Consider the following 22,258-nt stretch of genomic DNA (forward strand, 5'->3'; position numbering starts at 1 on the left):
ATGGCGCGCAAACAATAAGCAGAACGCGGAAAGCCTTGGCAGAAAGCGCCATTTCGAAAGCGCCGCCTGGAGCCGAACCATCTAACTAGCCGAACCATCTAACTAGCTAATTGCCGAACCATTTGCGCGTACACCACGACAAAGCCGAGCTTTTAACAAGCCGGGCGAATTTGGACCATCAAGCTTGGTGGGACAAATTCGCTCGGCAATTTGTATCGGCAATGGATTGCCGAACCAATTTGTCGCGGCAATGTGGTGGTGTAAGTGCAATTGGTCCACCAATATTTCGTGGTGTAAGCGCAGCTAATGTCTTTAACTGTCAAGTGCATATTTGGAAAGGTATTGAAAAGGTATAAAGAAATTATTTGAAGAAAAAATTTAATTTGAAATTGGATAATTTGGCAATAGTATTTTGAGATTTTTCTGCCAGTTGGCTGAAAAGAGTGAAAATATCAACGTTTGGCCAATTTGTCGATTATCAAAAAATTTCCGTGGTCAACTACCAGTTTACTTTTCATCATTTACTTGCCCGACTGTCCGGAATATCATATCAAATTTCAGATTCACAACCCCACGCAGTATTTGATGTGACACGGTCAAACATCGACAATTTAACAGCTAAAAGGCTTAAAAAATCTATGGTGGTCTTGTCTCGGCTGTCTGTTGTTAAAAATGTACCCGAGCATGGGGCATGGTATACCCCTGGGACTGAAAAGGTTAAGGCAGATACGCTCGCGATAATGTATCGGCAACCATCAGGAATTTTCCAGGAATATATTGCAATGTCATGTCATATCTACAAAGTCTGAGCATCAACCTTTGTAACCTCAGAGTTGCATACACTTTTCTGATGCAGTGCAATGAGCGGTTCATAACCAGTTTCGGCGATAGCCATCTTTATTTACAACTTGTGTAGGCCTATACACAGATACTGTCCACCAAAGGCGGATTTGCAATGGAGTTCGAATCGATTTTTTTCAAGTATCGATTCGAAGTTGCGAGTGCACTGGAGCTTGGTAGTATGGTATATCGTGGTGATCATCGACGGGTAACTTGGAATAGTGGATGAGCAAAACCTCCTGCATCATCAGTTGTTAGCCAAGAGCCGACATTCGGACTACATTTGATTTGCAGTCAAACTTTAGAAATAGGCCAAAATTCAGATTTGAACAACTTTTGATTCATTACACATAGCAACAAGCCCTCAAAGTTTCAGGGCGATATGTGGTTTAGTTCTTGAGTTATCCTGCTGAAACCACTGATTGGATACAGACTACCACACTGTGAGTGTGTGGCTGTGTGGCGGTCTTAACCTGTTAACAGCGTAAGTCGCAATATATGACGTCCTGGCCTGAAGGCTGTGCATTGCGTAAGATGTTATATGGCATCCTATGTTTATGACTCACCTAAGCCCAGGCAACACTCCAAAACTCGATGGGGAATCCCCATAGATCGTCAGCACAGTGTACTTTAGTTTCAGAACACTACCGGCCACCACTGTCAACAGTTTTTGGGCTGAATCATGGCTACAGCATGCAAGACGAAGCGGCTGTTAGATGAGGAACGTTACTTTACCACAAAAGCTGTGAACCTGAAACATTGTACACATAACCCTCCAGGTCAGGTGACCTCTGACACTATATTTCAGTCCGATATGATTCTGGACTTGGCCACCTGGGGCAAAAAGTGGAAACCTAAAAAGTGTGATATCTCTCTTATAAGTGACTCGTTATCGATAAAACTTTTATGGTAGGATACATCACATACCATACAGGTTTTTGATTTGACCTAATTTTTAAGGTCACAGGTCGAATGGCGAAAATTGGCCATTCTGAGTATAACTATGGTACGTTTCTTAACCGCTAATGCTATGAACTTGAAATTTAGTACACAGAATCTCCTACGTCATATAACCTGACACCGAAATTCTGTCCAATCTGATTCCTGACTTGGCCTCCAGGGCGCCAAAACGTTTTAAAAAGGTGAAAAGTGCAATATCTCGCTTATTGGTGACTTGTTTTCGATGATATTTTTTTGGTAGGTACTCCGAGCAAGGATACATCACATATGGTATGGGTTTTTGATTTGCCCTAATTTTCAAGGTCACAGAGGTCAAATGGCCTAAATTGGCCGTTTAAGTGTAACTATGGCATGTTTCTAAACGTAAAAAGTGCAATATCTCATTTATGAACATACTAACCATGTAATTTTTTTTGTTAACCGGATCATATTGCGTAATTATTCAGATTACACCACTACTATCAGTTCTCAGGGACATATTCTGATTACTGACATCAGAATAACGCCCACTGGAATCGCCACCTGCCGCGAATTGCACTGCCCAGATCATCAAATAACCCTCACTACCTGACAGTTCACCCTCTGTGACCTTGAAAATTAGCTCAAATCAAAAACATGTATGATATGTGATGTATCCTGCCATAAAAGTTTTATCGAAAACGAGTCACTTATAAGAGAGATATCACACTTTTTAGGTTTCCATTTTTTGCCCCAGATGGCCAAGTCAAGAATCAGATCGGACCGAAATATAGTGTCAGAGGTCACCTGACCTGGAGGATTATGTGTACAAAGTTTCAGGTTCACAGCTTTAGGTTCACAGCTTTAGCGGAAAAGTAACTTGCCACTGTTTTAAAAACAGTATACAGACGACGAAGTCCAAGGGGTATGATTTTCTTAGCCCGCATTGATAGCAAGTAAAAACTTAACAGATACACTGATATTTTTGTAAACCAACTTTCACATACTGTTTTCTCTACTTAATCTATGGATTTGAGTTAAGTATTACAGTGAAAAGAATGAAATACTAGAATCGACTGGTTCTTCTGATGACCGCGTAGGTGAGCACTGATGTTTGATGGGAGGTGCAAGGTGTTTGTTTGGTTCTCCTCTCTCTCTCGGTGATCACTGATGTGGTCACCAGAACGTTGAAAGGCAGCTGTCGATCATCCCTGTAAAACATGACGAGAAAACATTTTAATTTTCCTTGCAAAGTATTATCATGCAAGACCAACAACAACTGATTAGGCGCTTATGATTATTGGTCGATCAAGGTAAAGCAAAGGTAAGAAAGTGCTAATGATGATCAAGGAAGTTCATTGATATGATTGAGAATATGTGACTCGCTCTACCAAAACTAGGCGCTTGTCGCATCTGAACTTGACAGGTTGATACGGACTTGTTGTTCACTTCCCTATTGTAGACCTTTTGTGAAATCTATTACAAACTGATTTGGTCACATTTCACAAAAGGTCTACAATAGGGAAGTGAACAACAAGTCCGTATCAACCTGTCAAGTTCAGATGCGACAAGCGCCTAGTTTTGGTAGAGCGAGTCACATATGGTAATAGTAATAATGTCTTTATTACTTTACCCTTCAGCTCCTACGGGTCTACAATTTTTTCCAGCATCCCCCTGAACATTTCAAGGTATTCGTATGGTGTATAGACTTTTGGCAAGAGATACAAAAAGTTAAGAATGTACTACAAGTGACATATACTTTGAAGCTAACAATCATACCTACAATATAGTATCATTAATATTCCATTTTAACCCACTGGCATTGATAGCATAATCCTCTCAACAATTTAGTGAAATTTATAAAAAGGCCATATAGTAAACAATAGAATCATAAGAAGTTCCTACCTAATCAAAATGAAAAGGCCAGGGGCCATTGTGCTCACCGGTATTTAGGTAACGACTTAATTGACAATGGACCTTGAAAAGTAGGTCAAATCAAAAACCTGTATAATATGTAATGTATCCTTGCTGGGAGTACCAACCATGACAACTTTATCGAATACGAATCACTAATGAGCGATATATCACACTTTTTAGGTTTTCCATTTTGCCCCCTGGTGTCCAAGTCGAGAAACAGATCAGACCGAAATTAAGTGTCAGAGGTAACCTGACCTAGGGGGTCTTGTGTACAAAGTTTCAAGCCCATAGCTCTAGCAGTTACGAAACGTGCCACAGTTACGCTCAAATGGCCAATTTACACCGTTTGACCTCTATGACCTTGAAAAATAGGTCAAATCGAAAACCTCTATGATATGTGATGTATCTTGGCTGGGAGTACCTAGCATAAAAATTTCATCGAAAACAAATCACTAATAAGTAAGATATCACACTTGTTGTGTTTTCAGTTTTTGCCCCCTGGTGGCCAAGTCAAGAATCAGATCAGACCAAAATTTGCTGTCAGAGGTCATCTGACCTAGGGGGGTCACGCATAAAAACTTCCGAGCTCATAGCCCTACCAGTTAAGAAACGTGCTACAGTTACACTCAAACGGCAAATTTACGCCAACAGACCTCTGTGACCTTGAAAAGAAGGTCAAATCAAAAACATGTATGATATGTGATATATCCTATAAAAATTTCATCAAAAACAAATCCCTAATAAGTGAGATATCACACTTTTTATGTTTTCAGTTTTGGTCCCTTGGTGGCCAAGTCAAGAATCAGACCAGACAGAAATTCAGTGTCAAAGGTCATCTGACCTAGGGGGTCATGCATACAAAGTTTTAAGTCCATAGCCCAATCGATTGAGAAACGTGCCACTGTTTTTGAAATATGATACGACGGACGACAGACACTGCGGTGTTGCATAGACTCACCGTGCCGGTGAGCCAAAAATCCATAAAGAATCCCTAATGTATGATAATCCAACCTACTATCGATCAAAAAACACGACCCGGCAGTCTCCTGTCCATTAATACATGAATGGGGTCAGGCAGGGTCAGGATGCCAGTGCCTGCCATGAGAAAAATCCACGGGCACCATCAGTCACTCCCGCAACCCTTTCCACGGGCACTATTTTTTTCACTCCCGCCAGCTGTCCAGCGGGTGGGCCATGCCAGTAAACAGGCGTGATCACGCCCGCGCCCGTGATCACGCCTGTGCCCGCAAACTACTGCCAGGAAACGGGCGCGATCACGCCTGCGGCCGCATGAGATGCCTGTAAACAATTCCAGTGTAAAAAATTTTCTGGGCAAGTCGCAGGAGTAAGTCATGCTGCCAGTCGGGCATGGCAATTTATTACATTATGAACAAGGAATTTAGACAAAAAACTAGTTTTATCTGCTATGCACTTTTTGCAGCCAACTCCCGGCGAAGAAACATTTTCAAAACGCTTACAATCCACTTTGTAATGCTTAGTTCCATCCTGATTCGATATGCCATTGCCGCGCACTGCAGCAACCACCAACTATAGCGAAGTGTACAGCCTGGCGTGTACTCAGCGCTAAACGGCATAATTACCGCGTTGAGTGAGACTCTAGATTTCCGCGAAATGGAACTCTGGATACTGGGAAATACTGGGAATTCCCGAGGCGGAGATTTGTGAATTTGGAAATGTCACCAGCACACTGCATTACTCCAAATACACCTCCACCACTAACCCAGCGAAGCTCCCAGGCCGACAGGCCTCTAGTGTTATGAAGATTACTCTCTAAGCGTTGCCCCTGTGGTGTTACTTTACTTCTCGGCCGCTTACGATATCGTAGGGCGGGAGTTTTAAACAGGGGCGGCTACGGGCGGTATAGTGAGATCCGGCTTGGGTGGCTACGGGCGGTATAGTGAGATCCGGCTTGGGCGGCTACAGGAGCTAAAGGGTTAAACTAAAAAGTTTGTCGCAATTACAAAGGATTTCCACAAAATTACAAGATTAGAAATAAAGATACAATACCTTTGATGATAGTTTAGCAGGTTTATTTACATTCGTGTGTAAAAATTCAAAATTTTCTGGGGCCAATGACACCCCCTGGCAGAAAATATTTAACTACAGTAGAACCTCTCACTGTGGACACCTCTGGCAGGCGGACACCTCTACATTACAGACACGTCTGGCCTGTCCAGATTTTTTCTAAGCTATTTCCATAACAAAAACTTCTGTACGGCGGACCCCTCTCTATTCCGAATTGCGGACAGGGTGATGGCTAATTTTTGGTCCAATTCCCTCCCAATTACAGACAGTAGGCAAAAACAATGGTTTCCCCGCAAAAGAAAGCCAAACAGTTCGCCAGTGATTTGGACAAGCAGGATTTTAAGGCTTCCAATGGTTGGCTAGAAAAGTGGAAGACCAGACACAACATCAACCAAGCTAGAATATGTGGCGAAAGTGACAGTGTTGACGAAAATGTTGTAGACGAGTGGAAGAAGAAACTGCCTGAACTGATTGCCGGCTATGACCCAAAAGACATTTTTAACATGGACGAGAGTGGCCTGTTCTACGTGCATTGCCTTTGAAGACGCTGAGAGTATGGGAAGATGAATGCAAGGGGGAAAGAAATCCAAAAATTGGATCACAGTATCATTCTGCGTCAACCTCAAGGGCGACTTTGAACAGATGCTTATTATTGGGAAGTCGGCCAAACCAAGATGTTTTCATAATCTTTCAAAACGTCACTTGCCCATCGCATGGGAACACAACAAGAAATCGTGGATGACGGGAGACATTTTCGGTCGTTGGGTGAAGTCATCAACTCCAGGATTTGACTCCAGGGAAGACACATCCTACTCTACATCGACAATGCCACATCACATCCAAAAGATTTCAGCCTATCGAAGAAAATCATCTTCCTGCCTGCCAACACCACGTCTAAGCTTCAACCTCTCGAACAAGGAATCATCCGGCAATCAAGAAGAATTACAGACATCGTCTCCTCCAGTCTCTCGTTCTTCGTATGGACAATGGGGAGGACATCTCTAAACTGAACCAATGCGTACATCCGTTCTTGATGCATACGAGTGGGTCATAGCTGCGGTTAAGGAAGTCAAATTTTCGTCAGTTATGGCGTGTTTTGCAAGATCTGGCTTCACCGATGATGTTATCAACGAAGATCCTGACAACTACCTGCCCCTTGCACAGCTCATTCAAGAAGCCCAGGTCCACTTTGATATCGATGACATCATGGATGCTGAAGATTACATAGCCTTCGGCGATGAGACGGCAGTTATGGACGATGTAATGGAAGGGTACGAGCAGCAGCTTCTTAACGAACACTGTACGCCAGCCACAACTACAGACCCATTTGTTGACGACGAGCTACACACAGATGAAGTTGACGATGAAAGTGAAACGGTTGACCCAGCATGCGAGATCAATTCAAATGCTATGGCTCTGCACATACGCAGCTCAACTTATACTTTTTTGTTAAGATCGACGTTCTTAAATCCGAAACCTTTCTACAAGAACACGTTTTAGATTCTAAACGAAATGCTAGGCAGACAACTTTGGACACTTTCTTTTTGCAATAAGTCTTGTGTTTCAAAGAAAGACATTGCGAATGTGACTTTGTTAAAGTAAAAACATTGCCATTGTATTCAAGATGATTAAGAGTAAAATTGCATTGATTCAGTGGACTAACAGTACTCCTGACTGTGTCTACATGTAATCAGGGTCTAACATTAGCTTAACACACTTTACATAATGCAAAGCAATATTGTAACATCAATTGCAGTTTATTGAGTTGTTTATCCCATCATGCTAATTAAGTATAGAATAATTATTGTACATAACTAATTACGGCTGTACAGTGTCTATTGTAAAGTACAAATAACAATAAATAACATATTATACAATGTTCATTGTCAAGTACCAATAAAAATAGATAACATATTAATCTACTTAAATTCAATTGTCTTTTATTTTATTTCATCTACCAAAATGAAATAAAATCCTGATTGAAATATAAGGATTCAAGACTTCTGAACTTAGCACTGATTGGAATCCACCTATCAGACGATTTTGGCATAACCTCTCTATTAAGGACACCTGGGGCCAGTCCCATGGGTGTCCGCAATAGAGAGGTTATACTGTATATGGAATGCATATTTTCCCCAGAAACTTTATCAATATAATTTTAGCTTATTTTTAGACCCAAATTGAACACTATTCCTCCTCCAGTAGCGAGATAGCATTTTTAGACAAAGCCGTCTCGAATGCTGAATGTAGGTCAAATCGTGCTGATTTTTGGTTTCTATTCCTGAAAATTAGACAGTAAGTCGAAATCTCTAGGTCGTATGATTACAAACTGGGACACCATGTGGACGGACAGACAGAATTTGAACACTTATTCTACCAGCTGTGCTGACTTCGTCAGCCCAGGTAAAAACTGATAACTTTAAACCAATCGCAAGAATCTAATCAAGACATCTCACCTGGTGTGTTGAGCAGATGATCGACTTATACCATTGATTCGAAGTGATTTTATTCCTTCTTATTATTCCTTCACAATTAACAAAATGGCTGTGTTCTACATGCAGCTTCAGGCGCGCACAACCTTACTGCGCAACTGTGACGTTGCTCGGGATGCCAAAGTATTGCCTCGAACCGCAAAATTCCAACCAGCTGGCAATGTGCCAACTTACATTTTTACCCAATACCGCCAACTGGGGACATAAATCGAAACTAATCTATTTAATATCAAAACCTCAATATTATGCAGACATCTTTAACTTTATTTCCAACTTTTATCTGGTGGTATTCGACAATATTTTTTTGCGCTTTTAGCCCACAGGTGAGCTGAATTTTAGGCGAATCACAATGAATTTTATGTCAGCAGCATATTTTGGGCTGTTTTTCCCGACGGCCTATTAGGTCTTATGGTTGCAAAATGCCTAATTTGTCCACAGATGGACGGACACCAATCGAATAGCTATAAAATAATTATTATTGGTCAATTGTGGCACAGACTTCTATTCACTGGATAGGCGACATGGCTTCTAGCTATATGGTTTTATCGGCCCACAGACCGTATGGACTAATGTCACGGGCAATTGACGATGATCAGATCTGGATTTGGCTTCTTTGACAGGAGTTTTTAGTCACTTTTAGCAAAATGTTTGGTTTTGGAGCAATCACTTTTGCGGGAACTTTTGTTTCCGTCATGTAAATGCGCTTGTACTCCCGACTCCAAAATGTGGTCACGAAATAAGCCCTTGCTTGTATTAAGCCCAGGGCCTATACCAAACGCCTGATCATGCGAGATCAATGGAAGTAGATGCGTCAATAAACACATTACTCATGTTACTGAGAAAATTCAAAGACAAAAACATGAAATGGAGTCCAACACATTGATTATGGCATGTATGTATAAAGAAATGCAAACACAGTGCAAAACAGCATATATTTGATTACGATGTTACTTACCCTGCCAATTCAAAAATGGTGGAAGGACGAATTGCACCATCCAGGTGGACATGCAGCTCAACCTGAAAGTAAAGCACTCTAAAGTACACGACTGTTAGAACAGAATAATACTATGGAAAAGCTAGGCGCGGTTCACATGATGAATCTGCACAATACATGTGATCAACCAGCTCCCCATCCGTCCAAAGAGATGTCGTAAATGTGCCATAAACATATTGGAACAGAAATCTTTGTTGATCCTTTGCCGGGAAGGTATCGGGAATGCATCAGGTACTTGGTATATTCTCCGTTGTGTGACTCACTACCAGTTTGTCATTCATGTTATTGCGAACTGAGAACTGTTCAATAGTACAGCCATATTCCACAACTTGGGACAAACTTAAAGGCCTGGGCCCATACGGTGCTGGCTACCACCGCCGAGCTATCTGGCTACCTGGATAGATAAGCAGGCTGGGGAGGAGCTATGCATACTGAACTCTTGGAGAGTTGCTATGGCTGGGTTATTTTTAGAATGTAAACAGTCCTACTAATGTGACTAACATGTGGCAGTGGATAAGTGTTTTGTTTTACTTGATTTGATCTTGCAGTCTGTAAGGTTATTATTGTCCATAACAATTAAATAGAATCAAAGCAATTTTACAAGGCAATTTTCATCTTTCTAAAAAACTTTATGTATGATGGATGAAGATAGTGATGGTGTCATTTTAATATGAATCATATGATAATCTCCATGCAGGAGATGTCTTCAAAATTTTTGATTTACATCAATACTGGTTACTCTGAGGTAACTGTGAACAGCTTTATTCCTACTACAACAGCAACGTACTCCATGTGAATAAATTCCAAGGATTACGGGTTTGATATATTTGCTATTCCTTCAGGCTAGTTACAAATATGTATTGTAACACGATTAACTTCATTTTCACTGATAATTCTGCATTTTTACACAAAATACACAAATCTAGTCACACTGTGTCTATATATATTATTGCCTGAATCCCATTTCTCATGCTAACAAAAACCATGACACGAATTCTGTATGATGCTCGAAATTCATTGTGAGATGAGAAAAGGTTACTCAGGTGGTATACTTTAGCCATAAGCCGCTTCCAAATATTATCTCTATATACATAAGTGTTCGCCTATCTGGTTTTTTTTTGTTCGTTGTCTTTGGGAACTTCTGGTTGCCTGACTGGTCCACACAGAAGTAACATCATGGTCCACATTTTCGTTCCAATGAACTACTGCTAGGTTGGCTCGCATTTGGTAATTGTCGCTACCCATTGATATATGTTTGTTGGTGAATATATTGAAGACATTGTTGAATGACTCTGTGTGGTAAGTCGTCCTACCAAGGACATAATCATCTGGGTGTTTATAAATCACATTATTTTGAATGGCTGTTTGGAGAAGATCTTTGGCTTTTTTATCTGTGATGACAACAAGGGAAGGTTTATAGTTGCGGTCCTTTTTACATCTTCATATTCTGGCGCAGTTTCTGTGGTCATTGCTGTAGTGTTTCACCACATTATCCAAGGAGGTCCGGATGTATTCAGGATTTCCTTCACAATTCTGGACTGCCCAGTGTATGTGGGTGGCAACTGGCTGAGCCTTGTCATGAAGTTGCTCATGCCATGTGACACATTTTCTCTTCTTTGCACCTTGTCCAACTTCAAGGACAGCCTTGCTGGCCCCCTTGACTCCATGCCATAAGTCATTCTGATTGGTAGTGTCTTTTTGATGCACCCGCACCAATTAGTTGATTGAAAGGTTTCTGTCATGGCTGTGGACTTTGATTTTCGTTCCCATGGAATTGAAATAATCGTAGAGTCGAACAGTTCCAATCAATTCGTGCCGTTAGGCCACTTTGTCATCTTCCTTCGTGATGTTCTGACATGATAGAACTTTATGGATTTTGTCCCGAAGGCACGCAACACTGGAGTTCTTGGCGTTTTTCTCCAGCCATGCCTTGCATCTGTTTCTATTTCAATACCTTCTTCTTCTGGGTAGTGCTGTTTTTTCTCATTGAGGGCCTGGAGGGTTGATGCCTTGTACTCCTCTGTCACACATGGTTTATAATCCTCAAAAATTGATTTTTGCTTTTGTTTTGAGATAGTTCCTATCCCTGCAGCTTCTGAAAATCTCCTGTACTGCATTGGAAGCATTCCACTCGCAAAATATCCATGTTCGATTCGTGTGTTGCAAAGAAACTCTCCATTTGGCAAATATGGTGAAGATGCCCAGCTGTAGTTGTGTCGCGCTTTATGCCTTTTACACTGAAGCTTTTTGATTGCGCAATGTCCACGATAAATTGTGTTTATGACCGAAAGGTCGGAAGTGCAATACCTTCCATGCTGCTCTGCGACTTGAAGCATCTTGTCAAAGGAAATGTCCAATACCACAAAATTCCTCTGGTCTGTCTTCTCAATGGGTGTGGCCATGTACATGTTCGCTCCAGCCCAGTATTCTTCGGTGCCAGATTCCACCTGGTGGTTCTTCTCCCAAAAGTCGAGGATGTTCTCCATGACAGTAGCATTTGTCACACAACTGCCAAGTTTCATTCTCAAGTAATCTCTAACTTTTGAAATTTTCGATAGGATCGACATCTCCTGGTATGTCGATTTTGAACCTTGGAGGGCGAGTGTATGGTTTTGGTTGATTATTAGCCATGGTTACCTCAATGGAAGTGAATGGACCCAAGCTCACTTACATGTACTTTGATGCAGTTGGTTAGAATTGGCTCTGCATTGCAGCTATGTGGGGAGTGGTAGGCTCATTTTCTAAGCCTCGGACTGCAGAAAACTAGAGATCACTGTGTTCAAGAAAGAGACAACACCCCTTTATCTATGATAGAGCTTCCCAAATCTTCACCAGCCTAAAGTAGTTTGCAAGACCACTGAATGTATTTCTTTGTTTAACAGGATGTGTCAGACTTTGTATATATTCTACTTCTAGAATCTGAAAAGCAAGTAAGTCAAAATTGATGACTGATACTAACAGACCTTGTCTTTGAGTGATCCTTCAAATTCTGAAATTATGTGCATTGCTTTCCCAGAAACCTTGAACACAAATGCTTTGCCCTAATTAAAATGGTTACTAAGGGTGAAGAATCTGCTTAGGTCAGCAAATGCTAACCTGTAACACATTCTATTCTTGGAAGATGCTGGCCAATTCCAAGTTATCAAGTACAAAGGGGTGGAAGATATAGATAATACTTATTTCTGATGTTCTGTTATGCGATTACTAAGTATGACACGTGTGGAGAGGTTGATTAGAGTACCAAAAGATGAAACAAAAGCCAGATCACTAGCATCCATATGACTAGAGGCCTGGGGGTCTGAATAGCTACGCTGGCGGAATTTAATAGCAAGGAATGAGATGGATGGCAAGAAAATGTAGCCAGTAGTATATGCAAATACCAGAATGTAGGTTTATGGTAGATAGAGAGACCTATGTGGACAGACTAGATGGAATCAAGCTTAGACCAATGGGGCCAAATTCATGAAGGGCGTTCAGCTTAAAACAGCGTTTAACTACTGAATAGACAGATTCAGGTCCTTCATGTAAATCTTCACAGAACATGAATAGGCCTTATAACTAATTAGGGAGAAGTTACACACGTCTAATGAATTCGGCCCCTAGGGTGGATGACAGTTGTGAAGGTTTTATTTGAACTGCAGTGAATGAAGTAGTTGAGGGGTTCTTTTGTCACATCCGCTCTTCAATACCTTCAGTGCATTTGCTGCAACTGTGTTTCAGCAGGACAGCGCAAAACTGCTCTTTCGATACCTTTAGTTTGAGTCCATTAACGCGACTGCCTTCCTCTAATGGTGTTGAAGTTGTTTAGTGAGTCATAAAAGTATATCAGGGTAAACCTACTCTGGAACACTTTTAGTTTGATATCAAACACGGATGACACCTTTCGCTGTAACCGTCTCCAAGTAGGTCAGTTGGTAATGAAAATCGGTTAGCACAAACCTACTGTTCATTATCTTCTAAACACGACTACTTTAGCTATAACAGTCTTAAAGTAGGGCAGAAGGTCATAAAAGTAGGTCAGTGCAAATCTTTCCTTCATTACTTTAGTTTAGATTAGTTCTTGTGACACTGCCCTATTCCCTCCCATAAGGCTACAATGCAGTCTCTAGATTGTGACATGAGGCATGATGCCGTCTCTAACATCACCCTCACTACTCTCATATCAATCAGGCTACAATGCGGTCTCTTAGTCTTACTTGATTGTGACATGAGGCATGATGCCGTCTCTTTCATCACCCGCTTCTCTTATATCAATCAGGCTACGAAGTCTTACTTGATTGTGACATCAGGCATGATAGGGTCTCATACATCACGCTCTTCTCTTATATCGATCAGGCTACAATGTGGTCACTTACTTGATTGTGACATCACCCTCTTGTCTCATATCATTCAGGCGACAATGCGGTCTCTTACTTGATTGTGACATGAGGCATGATGACGTCTCTTACCATACCCCTTGCCTGACCTCTTCTGAAAAGGTGCTTGACTTTCAGTTGCAAGTTGCGGGAAATTTTCATGTAGAAACAATTTGGTTTCCTGGTATCAAATGATCACATGCAGTGCCGTCTTTACACTGGCAGATAAACTAAACATAAAGGACTCCAATTGCGCTGTGGATAATTTATTTTCTGAGGCATTACCCTCTCTCGCGACTCAGGGTCGAGCCCGACAGTAAAGGGGTAGGAATTTTAACTCGACCTAAGAGCATGACACTAGTATAAGGGTTAAAGGTTGCATGTTCAAGAGTTTAGGTTTAATAGGCAAGCTCTATTTAATATTATAATAAATAAAAATTCAGAGATGCCTATTCAATTTCAAGGCTTCTTTATTCAATCAACTTGTATAATACAGTCAAACAAGACCAAAACGTGAAGGACAAATCAGCTAAGATACAGCGTTTTCTTTCCCGATCCTGTCAATCTCATGGCTGACTGGTTGATTGGTTTCGTGTCACCAGTTCCACAGCATGCACAGCAACACCACTTTGCCAGTGGAGACCACCGAAATGACTCGAAGATTATATAGACTGCATCATCCTGTAAACGTGAGAAAAAATAGCGCTTTGTAAAAAAACACCATCAACATAAGATATTCATTATTAACATTCCCGATTGTGTTACAAAAACAATGAGTAGTCTGTGATGTTACGCGAAAACTGTGAGAGTTTATACAACCCTGTATGGCTTGCTGTTCATGTTGGTGGTAAGGTAAAACATAAATGTACAAAAAAAGATCAAAACTTTTGTGAAAAACTAGTGAACTGGTGGGGGGGGGGGTAAAATAAAGTTAAATTTGAAAAAGTTCACCCTTATTTACTAACGTTCACCTTGGTAGAGTTTGGACACATGGCTTGCAATGCATACTTCACTTCCCTGCACATTGCACATATGTTGCAGTGTATTGCATTTGTTCATGTACCGGTATCGGGTATGTAACTGTAATGTTTGGTAAATAATGTAGGCCCAGTTCATGCAGCTCCTCACGGTTTTCCGTATCAGCATAGACTGAGAATGGCAGTTTTATTGTTCATTAAAAATACCTCCCAATTCCAGCAGACTACTATGACCAGTGTCTGACCACTGACCAGTGTCACTATCAAAGGTGTACGATATCATTGTTATTTTGACAAGAAACATGAGAAAACGTCAACGTCTTGTGAAGCGGTCTGCCATGTTTGTTCATCTAGCGTTCGGGTTTGTTTTGATTACGTCGATGATGTTTATAAATACAAAGAGAGTATTCTTATAACAAACGTTTGTCTGGATTTCAAAGTCATTCTCCTGTAGTTGTTATATTTATGTGTAATAGATAATTGTGAAGTATTACGATTATTTCATTCTGATGATTGGGAAGAATCTTTTGCAACACCATTTTGTGAATAAAATGTACTATGGCGTTCATGTGTGTTTTGATCTTCGACTTCGACTCAATGACTGAGCAAACTTAACGAGACAGAAAGCCAAAAATAGTAACACTTCCTATGTAAACAATCTACGGGAGTCATTCTATACTATGACTTTTCAAATAACAGTTGTCATGGCCAATTGTACCTAGCAAATCAAGAGAAAATACAGAGAAAACTCACCCTGGTTTTCTGTCAAAACGTCTACCGTACGTAGATGAACTGAGCGCATGAATCTGGGTTTCTCTACGTGTCTTTTATCGGCAATATTAATAAGAATTAGACAAAATAACCCCACAAAACCACATGTTGAAAATGGGATTCAAAATATAAGGAAATAATAAAATACCACTTTCTAACTGCTCGTTATGAAAAATTTAGATTGGAACTATGTTTTGAAGTGAACGTACACACTCTATATACATTCGCAAAATGGCCATCACTTTATCAGCCTGGGCTGCAATGCCATAGGGCAATCCCTTATGTGCAGCGTGTTCAGTACATTACAGAGACAGGTAGGATCGAGGCCGTTTTGCCACTTTTGACCAGACGACAATTTCCAGCTTAAAATCTGCCAATTACTGCCAATTACGGGGCGTTTAGTCTTTCTGCTGTGAATAGCTATAATCCTATCGAAACAAGAGTTCAAAATATTGGTATCCTGGCACATTTTCTGGCCCAGCTACAGCAAATTCGGATGAAAATGCAACTATTTTGCTGGAACTACTTTCGGCCAGCTCCAGTACAAACCATAAGCTCCGCTGGAAGCCAGCGTAGCTAAAAAAAGGTGACTGTGAACAAATATTTTAAAGACATCTACACCCTCTCCCCCTCCCGCTAGTTCAAAGTTTTAAGGTCATGAGATACTCCCGCCAAATTTCCAAAGGATAGGCCCATATTTTATTCAGTATTTGTCTCTGAACCTTGACACTCAGCAATGGAAAATAATGTAATTTTTGCACTTCGAGGCGTTATACCGAGGAGCAAAAGGAAACAATTCGGGCCCTTTTTAACCACTTTAATTGGGATTTAGAGGAAGTAAATCCTGGAGACTTGAACACCGCACAGCAGAATGATGAACATGATGAAGTGGAAAGCGACAACGACCCGGAAGGGGAGGCAAATGATCAAGAAGTTGGTGCAGATCCTGGACAGCCCTACATGAACAATTTTAAGTTGGAGCAGGATCAGGACAGGGAAAAGTATCACCTTTGTCTGTGCAAGCCTTGTATAAGTGATGAACATCATAGACAGTAATGGTGAGAGACAGAGGATCATTGGCCTCATGAAGACAACCATGATTATAGGAGGCCTATTTCCAAAACTTTGGACCATGCTTCTTCATTATGGTGTATGGGATGATCCAAGATACAAAGAGAGGAAGGCTGCTGCTTTATCCATTGATCCTCGTCGAAAACATTATGTGTATCATAAAAGAGACATCATGCCAAAATGTGTTCTTCTGCTAGTTAGACGATGGTTTCCAAACCCTGCTTCTCTACCATACATGGGCCACATGTGGGAATGACTCATCCTTCGTTTTGGCCCATTTTTCGTGAAGGATAGTATTGTATTCAGATTGGTGATTTACTTTAGTGGTCTTTGATTATAATGAGGCCTATAATTGGACACTTGTTCCTTTCTTAAAGTGGAAATCGAAATGATTTAGAATTGTGAAACATATAATTTGCTTAACCCTTTCGTTGCACCGCTCAAAATTATTTCAATATTGATTCCTTGCTGCCCCCAAAATACTGTAAAAGCCAATTTTAACATAGGTAACTTTGAGGACAATATACAGCCTGAAGGAGAAGAGATAGAGCTTTGGACTATTGGAAAAGATTGTTGGGGACAGCAGGGACTTTCAAATTATGCATTTGTTAATTACCTGAAATTATGTTAATTAACTAATTAACGCTTATTAATATTAATCAACGAGAAAAAAAACTAGATTTTTCATCTTGACCCAGGCTATCACTATCACCCCCCTCGGACCCTGAATCATGCACACTTTCATCCCCATGCACGCTGTGTACATCGGCATTATGTTCAGAATCATAATCAGACTCGTCTTCTAACGCCTCGAATTCACTATTTCATCAATTATTGATTCTGCAGTTCGTCGAACACGTGACTGAGCCATTTAAATTTGTTTACAAAACTTTGGACTCAAAATATCGCCAAGACTTTGAATAAAAACACCGAAGTTTTCACACAGAAATCTGAAGTTCTAGCGGTAAACAACATGGCAGGACACCTAGCGACAAGTTTCTGTACTAATTTTCTATTGGAAACATCATCTGATTCAGGTCTCTCCCAAGTCGCAGTTCTCCGTACATCCGCACAGATCGGAAAATTTTTTTGGTCGCAAAGAAGCGTACATCCGCAGCGAAAGGGTTAATCATGGATCCCTGAACACTTGATATGAAATGTACTTTGCAAATTGACATAAGCAATGGGACGTTTGGCGATAAATGGGGCATTATCAAACCTTCTGCGGATTAATTGCTGATTTAACATTGCTTGGGATGTACCTTTGTAATAATTTCATTAAAAGGATTTGACACAATCCATGGCTTAGTAAGTAGAAGCTTTTACTTAGCATGTCCAGCAATCTGCCTCTCTTCATCTACCATCTTTGTTTACCATAGCAACACAAGTGGTACCCTATGTTGTAAACACAGGGTACTATGATCATGAATATTCATTAGCTGGCTGCCAATTCATTTTGAAAATATAACTGTTACTGGAAGTGAAATTATCCAATTCTTTTATTTTTCATTAGTTCAAAGATTTTATGAACTCTAAATTGCTGAGCCATTCAGTTTTGCACTTATGGGGTTCATGTACCATTTTAGGATTCATACACCACCTCGTATAGGAATAATTCAAGAAAAAGTGAAAAATTTGGTCAGAGCTCTTCATGCATATGAAATGTGTGTGTTTCTGCCATACTGAATACTAATCAGCTATTTATAGCCAACCCCCGGCCTTTAACTGTGAAGGGGTTTACCAAAGGTGAGATCAATGGTCACTGCAGTTAAGAAACATGCCCTAGTTAAAGCCGAACAACCAATTTACACCATTTGACCTGTGACCTTGAAAAGTAGGTCAAAATCAAAAACCTGTACGATATGTGAAAACCTTACTGGGAGTACATGAAAATATTATTGAAAATAAGTCACTCATAAGCAAACTATACAGTTTTTTCTTTTTCAGTTTTGGTCCCCTGGTGACCAAGACGATAATCAGATTGGAACAGATTTCGGCATCAGACGTTATATGACGCAGGGGGTCATCTGTACAAAGTTTCAAGTTCATAGCTTAACCGGTAAAGAAACGTGCAATAGTTACACTCTCACAGCCATTTTACGCCATTTGACTAATGTGACCTTGAGAAGTAGGCCAAAACCAAACATAACTTTGTTCGAAAACGAGCCACTTATAAGCGAGATATCACACCTTTGGCCCCTGGTGGCCAAGTTGAGAATCAGAATGGACCAAAATTCAGTGTCAGAGGTCACCTGACCTAGGGGGTCATGTGTAAAAAGTTTCAAGTTCATAGCCCTCGCAGTTAAGAAACGTGCCGCTGTTTTTGAAAGAGGTTACAGACAACAACGGACGTGGGACACTGCGGCCCTAAGGTGTGCCAAAAACTAAATGTGAATGAAATGGCCAGGGGCCATGTGCTCACTAGTTGTAAATGGAAGGAAGAAAGTACCTTCCTAGACCAGTCATGTGTACACTGGTAGCATTTTAGCAACATTTTATAACATTCCTGGTTGCAACACCATGTTGGCAAAATGTGGCTAGTGTGTACAGTGGAAATTTTGTTACAACATTCTTACAACATGTTGTAAAAATGTTGCAAATTACGTGCAAAGCAATTCTTTGTTGCATGTTGTCAAGTCGTCATCCAATCAGAAATGGGTGTTTCAATACCTAACAATAAGCAATTGGCAATTGGCAATGGCAAGGTGCAAATAGTATATCAAATGTAGAAGTTGGATAACTACTTGTTATACCATACCAATATTAGATTATTTACAGTTCACTGGCAAGAGCATATCTACCGGGACATTGTGGCTATTGCCCTACTGATTGTGGCTCCAGCTAATCGCTATGCTGACCCCATAAAAGAGAGTAATTTAAGCTTACTATGATTCAAGCTTCTGATGACGGTGCTCTGCACACTGATTCACTAGTATTTTTACCGTCATATGACCCATTCAGTGTTGTCTGATGAAACTTATAGCGTATACAACATTTCTCTTTTAGTGTTCCAAACTGGTGAAGTATTTTACACGCATCACCTTTAAGGTCTTGTCCCTTTTGTCACCATGGGCCCACTGATGTATATGGCAATGAGATACATCTACAGTTAGCATTTAAATGTTGTCTTATATGTACTATTTTTCACGTTATGTTATGATATATCTTGGTTGTAGCAAATTAATTATTGTAGGTTTCACCCTCGATAGTTCTGCTAAAAGTTGGTATTAGCATGATCTGTTTGGCTCCTTGTGCCATAGCAAACAAAGGCTTATTTATAAGCTACGTATTTTTACACTGGTTACAAGTTGCGCCAGCATTGTACTACTTAAACTTTAGTACTTTCGAATTTATGGATGTGGTTTGTACCTTCCCATTCTTTGTATATATGGTGGGATTGTTAATTTCATACCTACTTCGGTATTGTTTTGGTCTTGAGGCATAGCTTCCTATGCTGTTTCTGTTTATCCCGTGTTTCTGGTCGTCGTTCAGACAGGAGACTTTCAAGTCTCATGGGATTACGTAATGACCATGATTGCTGGGTGAGAAAGAATCTAAAAATTAAAAGAGACTTACCTGTAAGTTGAAGTTTGATTGAGATTCTATTGAACCCTCAATCGGGAATGGAGTAATAAGATGCCCAACCTTCAGTCCGGTTTATTGATGTACATTTTGATGATCATTAATTCAACTGTGTTTTCATGTGTTTCTTGTGTTTGTTGTGTCCTTACCCTTCTTTCCGTGGTATTCTCGTGTCCTCTCTCCAACATTCAAGTATGGTTAGTTAGCATCCGCTATCTCATGTTATTACTCCAATCCTGATTGAGGATTCAATAGAATCTCAATCAAACTTTAACTTACAGGTAAGTCTCGAGGTTGTTCCATAGATCAGCCGTCCTCCCGATTACTAATACAATAGAAGGCAGCAGGGTTTAGCACCTCCTTTGAGTTGAGGATATGGGTTACTGCTGCTTTGAGTGATTATTACATAACCAGATGTGTATAAACAAGCCTAAAGCTCTGTACACACTGACAACATTTTCAGTTGTTATCGGATGTTTCTGAGAAAATGAGGATTTTGGACGGAAATTCATAAACAATGGAAGATTCCAAGAGAAGAAGATGTATTGTCGGGGGTTCTGCCATAATTTTATCCTGATTGAAAGACGGCAAAGAAGACGTAAAGATGAGAAAAGAGTGTGGACAAGACCATGGATATATATGAGAGACCAGCATGGGGCCTACCACTGTCTCCTGTCTACTGTCATCCCATAAACAGGCACAACTTTCCCATACTGCGATAAGTTGTTCCACTTCACTCAATAACCATTCCTTGCTGGAGGCTGCTATTTTGACTACATCACATGGCTTCAGGTAGATCATGTGATTTGTGGCCTATTTCTGATTGGATAAAACTTGACAACACTCGGCAACAAAATTGTCAGTGTGTACAGAGCTTATCGCAGGTAGAGAGATTAATTACTAGTAGTACTATGCTTAATATATATATATCATTGTTTAGTGTAGCTAGGACTACTCTGATTGGAAGCATGGTTGATTTTTGTAAATAGTGGCTTTGATGAACAAAAATTTTACAAAAGATTGTAAAAGTTATTTTGTTCTTAGGACGCTTTATATTTGGGGCAATTTTGTTAGAACTTTGACAAACTGATTATTATGTCTGTGACTACATGAATATATGAGCAGTTTTTGCAGTGAAATGTCACATCTTACAATGAAATGGCCAGGGCTGTTGTGCTCACCTCATGTGGAGGAAAGATGGATGAAGAGCATGGTATTGTGTCATGTAGTGTTAGGTTTGATGTAGGTCCAAGCAATTACAATTTCCCCAAAATGGCCAATTTACAATACATTTGACCTCTGTGACCTTGAGAAGTAGATCAAATCAAAAAAGACCCGGGTGACACATTGAATGGTTGTTAGAATTAGATGTACCTATGATATAAAATTGGTGCCAATCGTATGGCAAGCCGTTTGCTTCAAAAAGTCAAAATGATTTTTTTTCTAGTCGAAATGATTTTTTTCTAGTCAATATATTTTTTTTCAAGTCAAGAAAAAAAAATTGAAATTAAATTTTTTTTTCAAGTCGAGATATTTATTTTTCTTCTCATTTAACTTATTGAAGTTGAATCAATTAATAAAAATTTCACTGCGAGAAAAAAATGATTATAAAAATAAAAGTAGTGTTTGTAAAATATAATAATGATACATAATAAATACCAAAATAGAGTCGAAAGTAAAAATTTCATACTCGAGAAAATAATCAGTCGAGCGCTACAAAAATAAAGTCGAACATTAAGACGTCATCAGTTTTTGTGTACATTGCGCGCCCCGCCTAGTAGGACCGCCGGTATTAAAAAAAATGGCGGAGAACATGGATAAGTCGGACCTGGAAAATTTTGTAAACACGGTCGTTACCCGCTTAATAGAATCACCAGATTTGCCACGTGTGTGCTCCAGGCACAAACACCGCCGTGTTCGACAGCCACGACGTCTGTTGTTAGTAGTGTAAATGGTGAATAGCAGCGATTATTCGGGCGCGGACGCGGGCGTGGATATGTCTGGCCCTTTCAGATCGCCGGACCATAGCGGGACACTGACGCAGACACTCGGCAATGTCAACAACGTCGCCTCCCGCCATCTTGCATACTGTATAGACTGGTCCCCTGTTATGTATATATGTGGGCATTAGAATGCGAAGTCAGCAAGAGAACGGCTGGGGACGAGTCTACATACTGTACACGAAAAGTGATGACGTCATAATGTTCGACTTATTTTTTCTGTCTCGAATGTGTTTTTTTTTTATTGAATAGGAAATTTGTCATTTACAATAAATTTTTATCGACTTGAAAAAAA

General features: G+C 40.2%; 1 protein-coding gene across 2 annotated transcripts in view; it reads right to left on the minus strand.

Moving 5' to 3' along the window:
* Positions 1–22,258, minus strand: part of LOC135502981 (adenosine deaminase-like) — a 110,640-nt gene that overhangs the window by 52,968 nt on the left and 35,414 nt on the right. For both annotated transcript variants that reach the window (XM_064796217.1, XM_064796216.1), the window contains exon 2: positions 9,169–9,230. Coding sequence is in view for 1 of the 2 variants with exons in the window: in XM_064796216.1 (XP_064652286.1) it covers positions 9,169–9,230 (62 nt within the window). In the remaining variant the exon portion in view is untranslated. The remainder of the gene's footprint in view (positions 1–9,168; positions 9,231–22,258) is intronic.

Source organism: Lineus longissimus, chromosome 19 (assembly GCF_910592395.1).
Source record: "Lineus longissimus chromosome 19, tnLinLong1.2, whole genome shotgun sequence".
NCBI lineage: Eukaryota > Metazoa > Nemertea > Pilidiophora > Heteronemertea > Lineidae > Lineus > Lineus longissimus.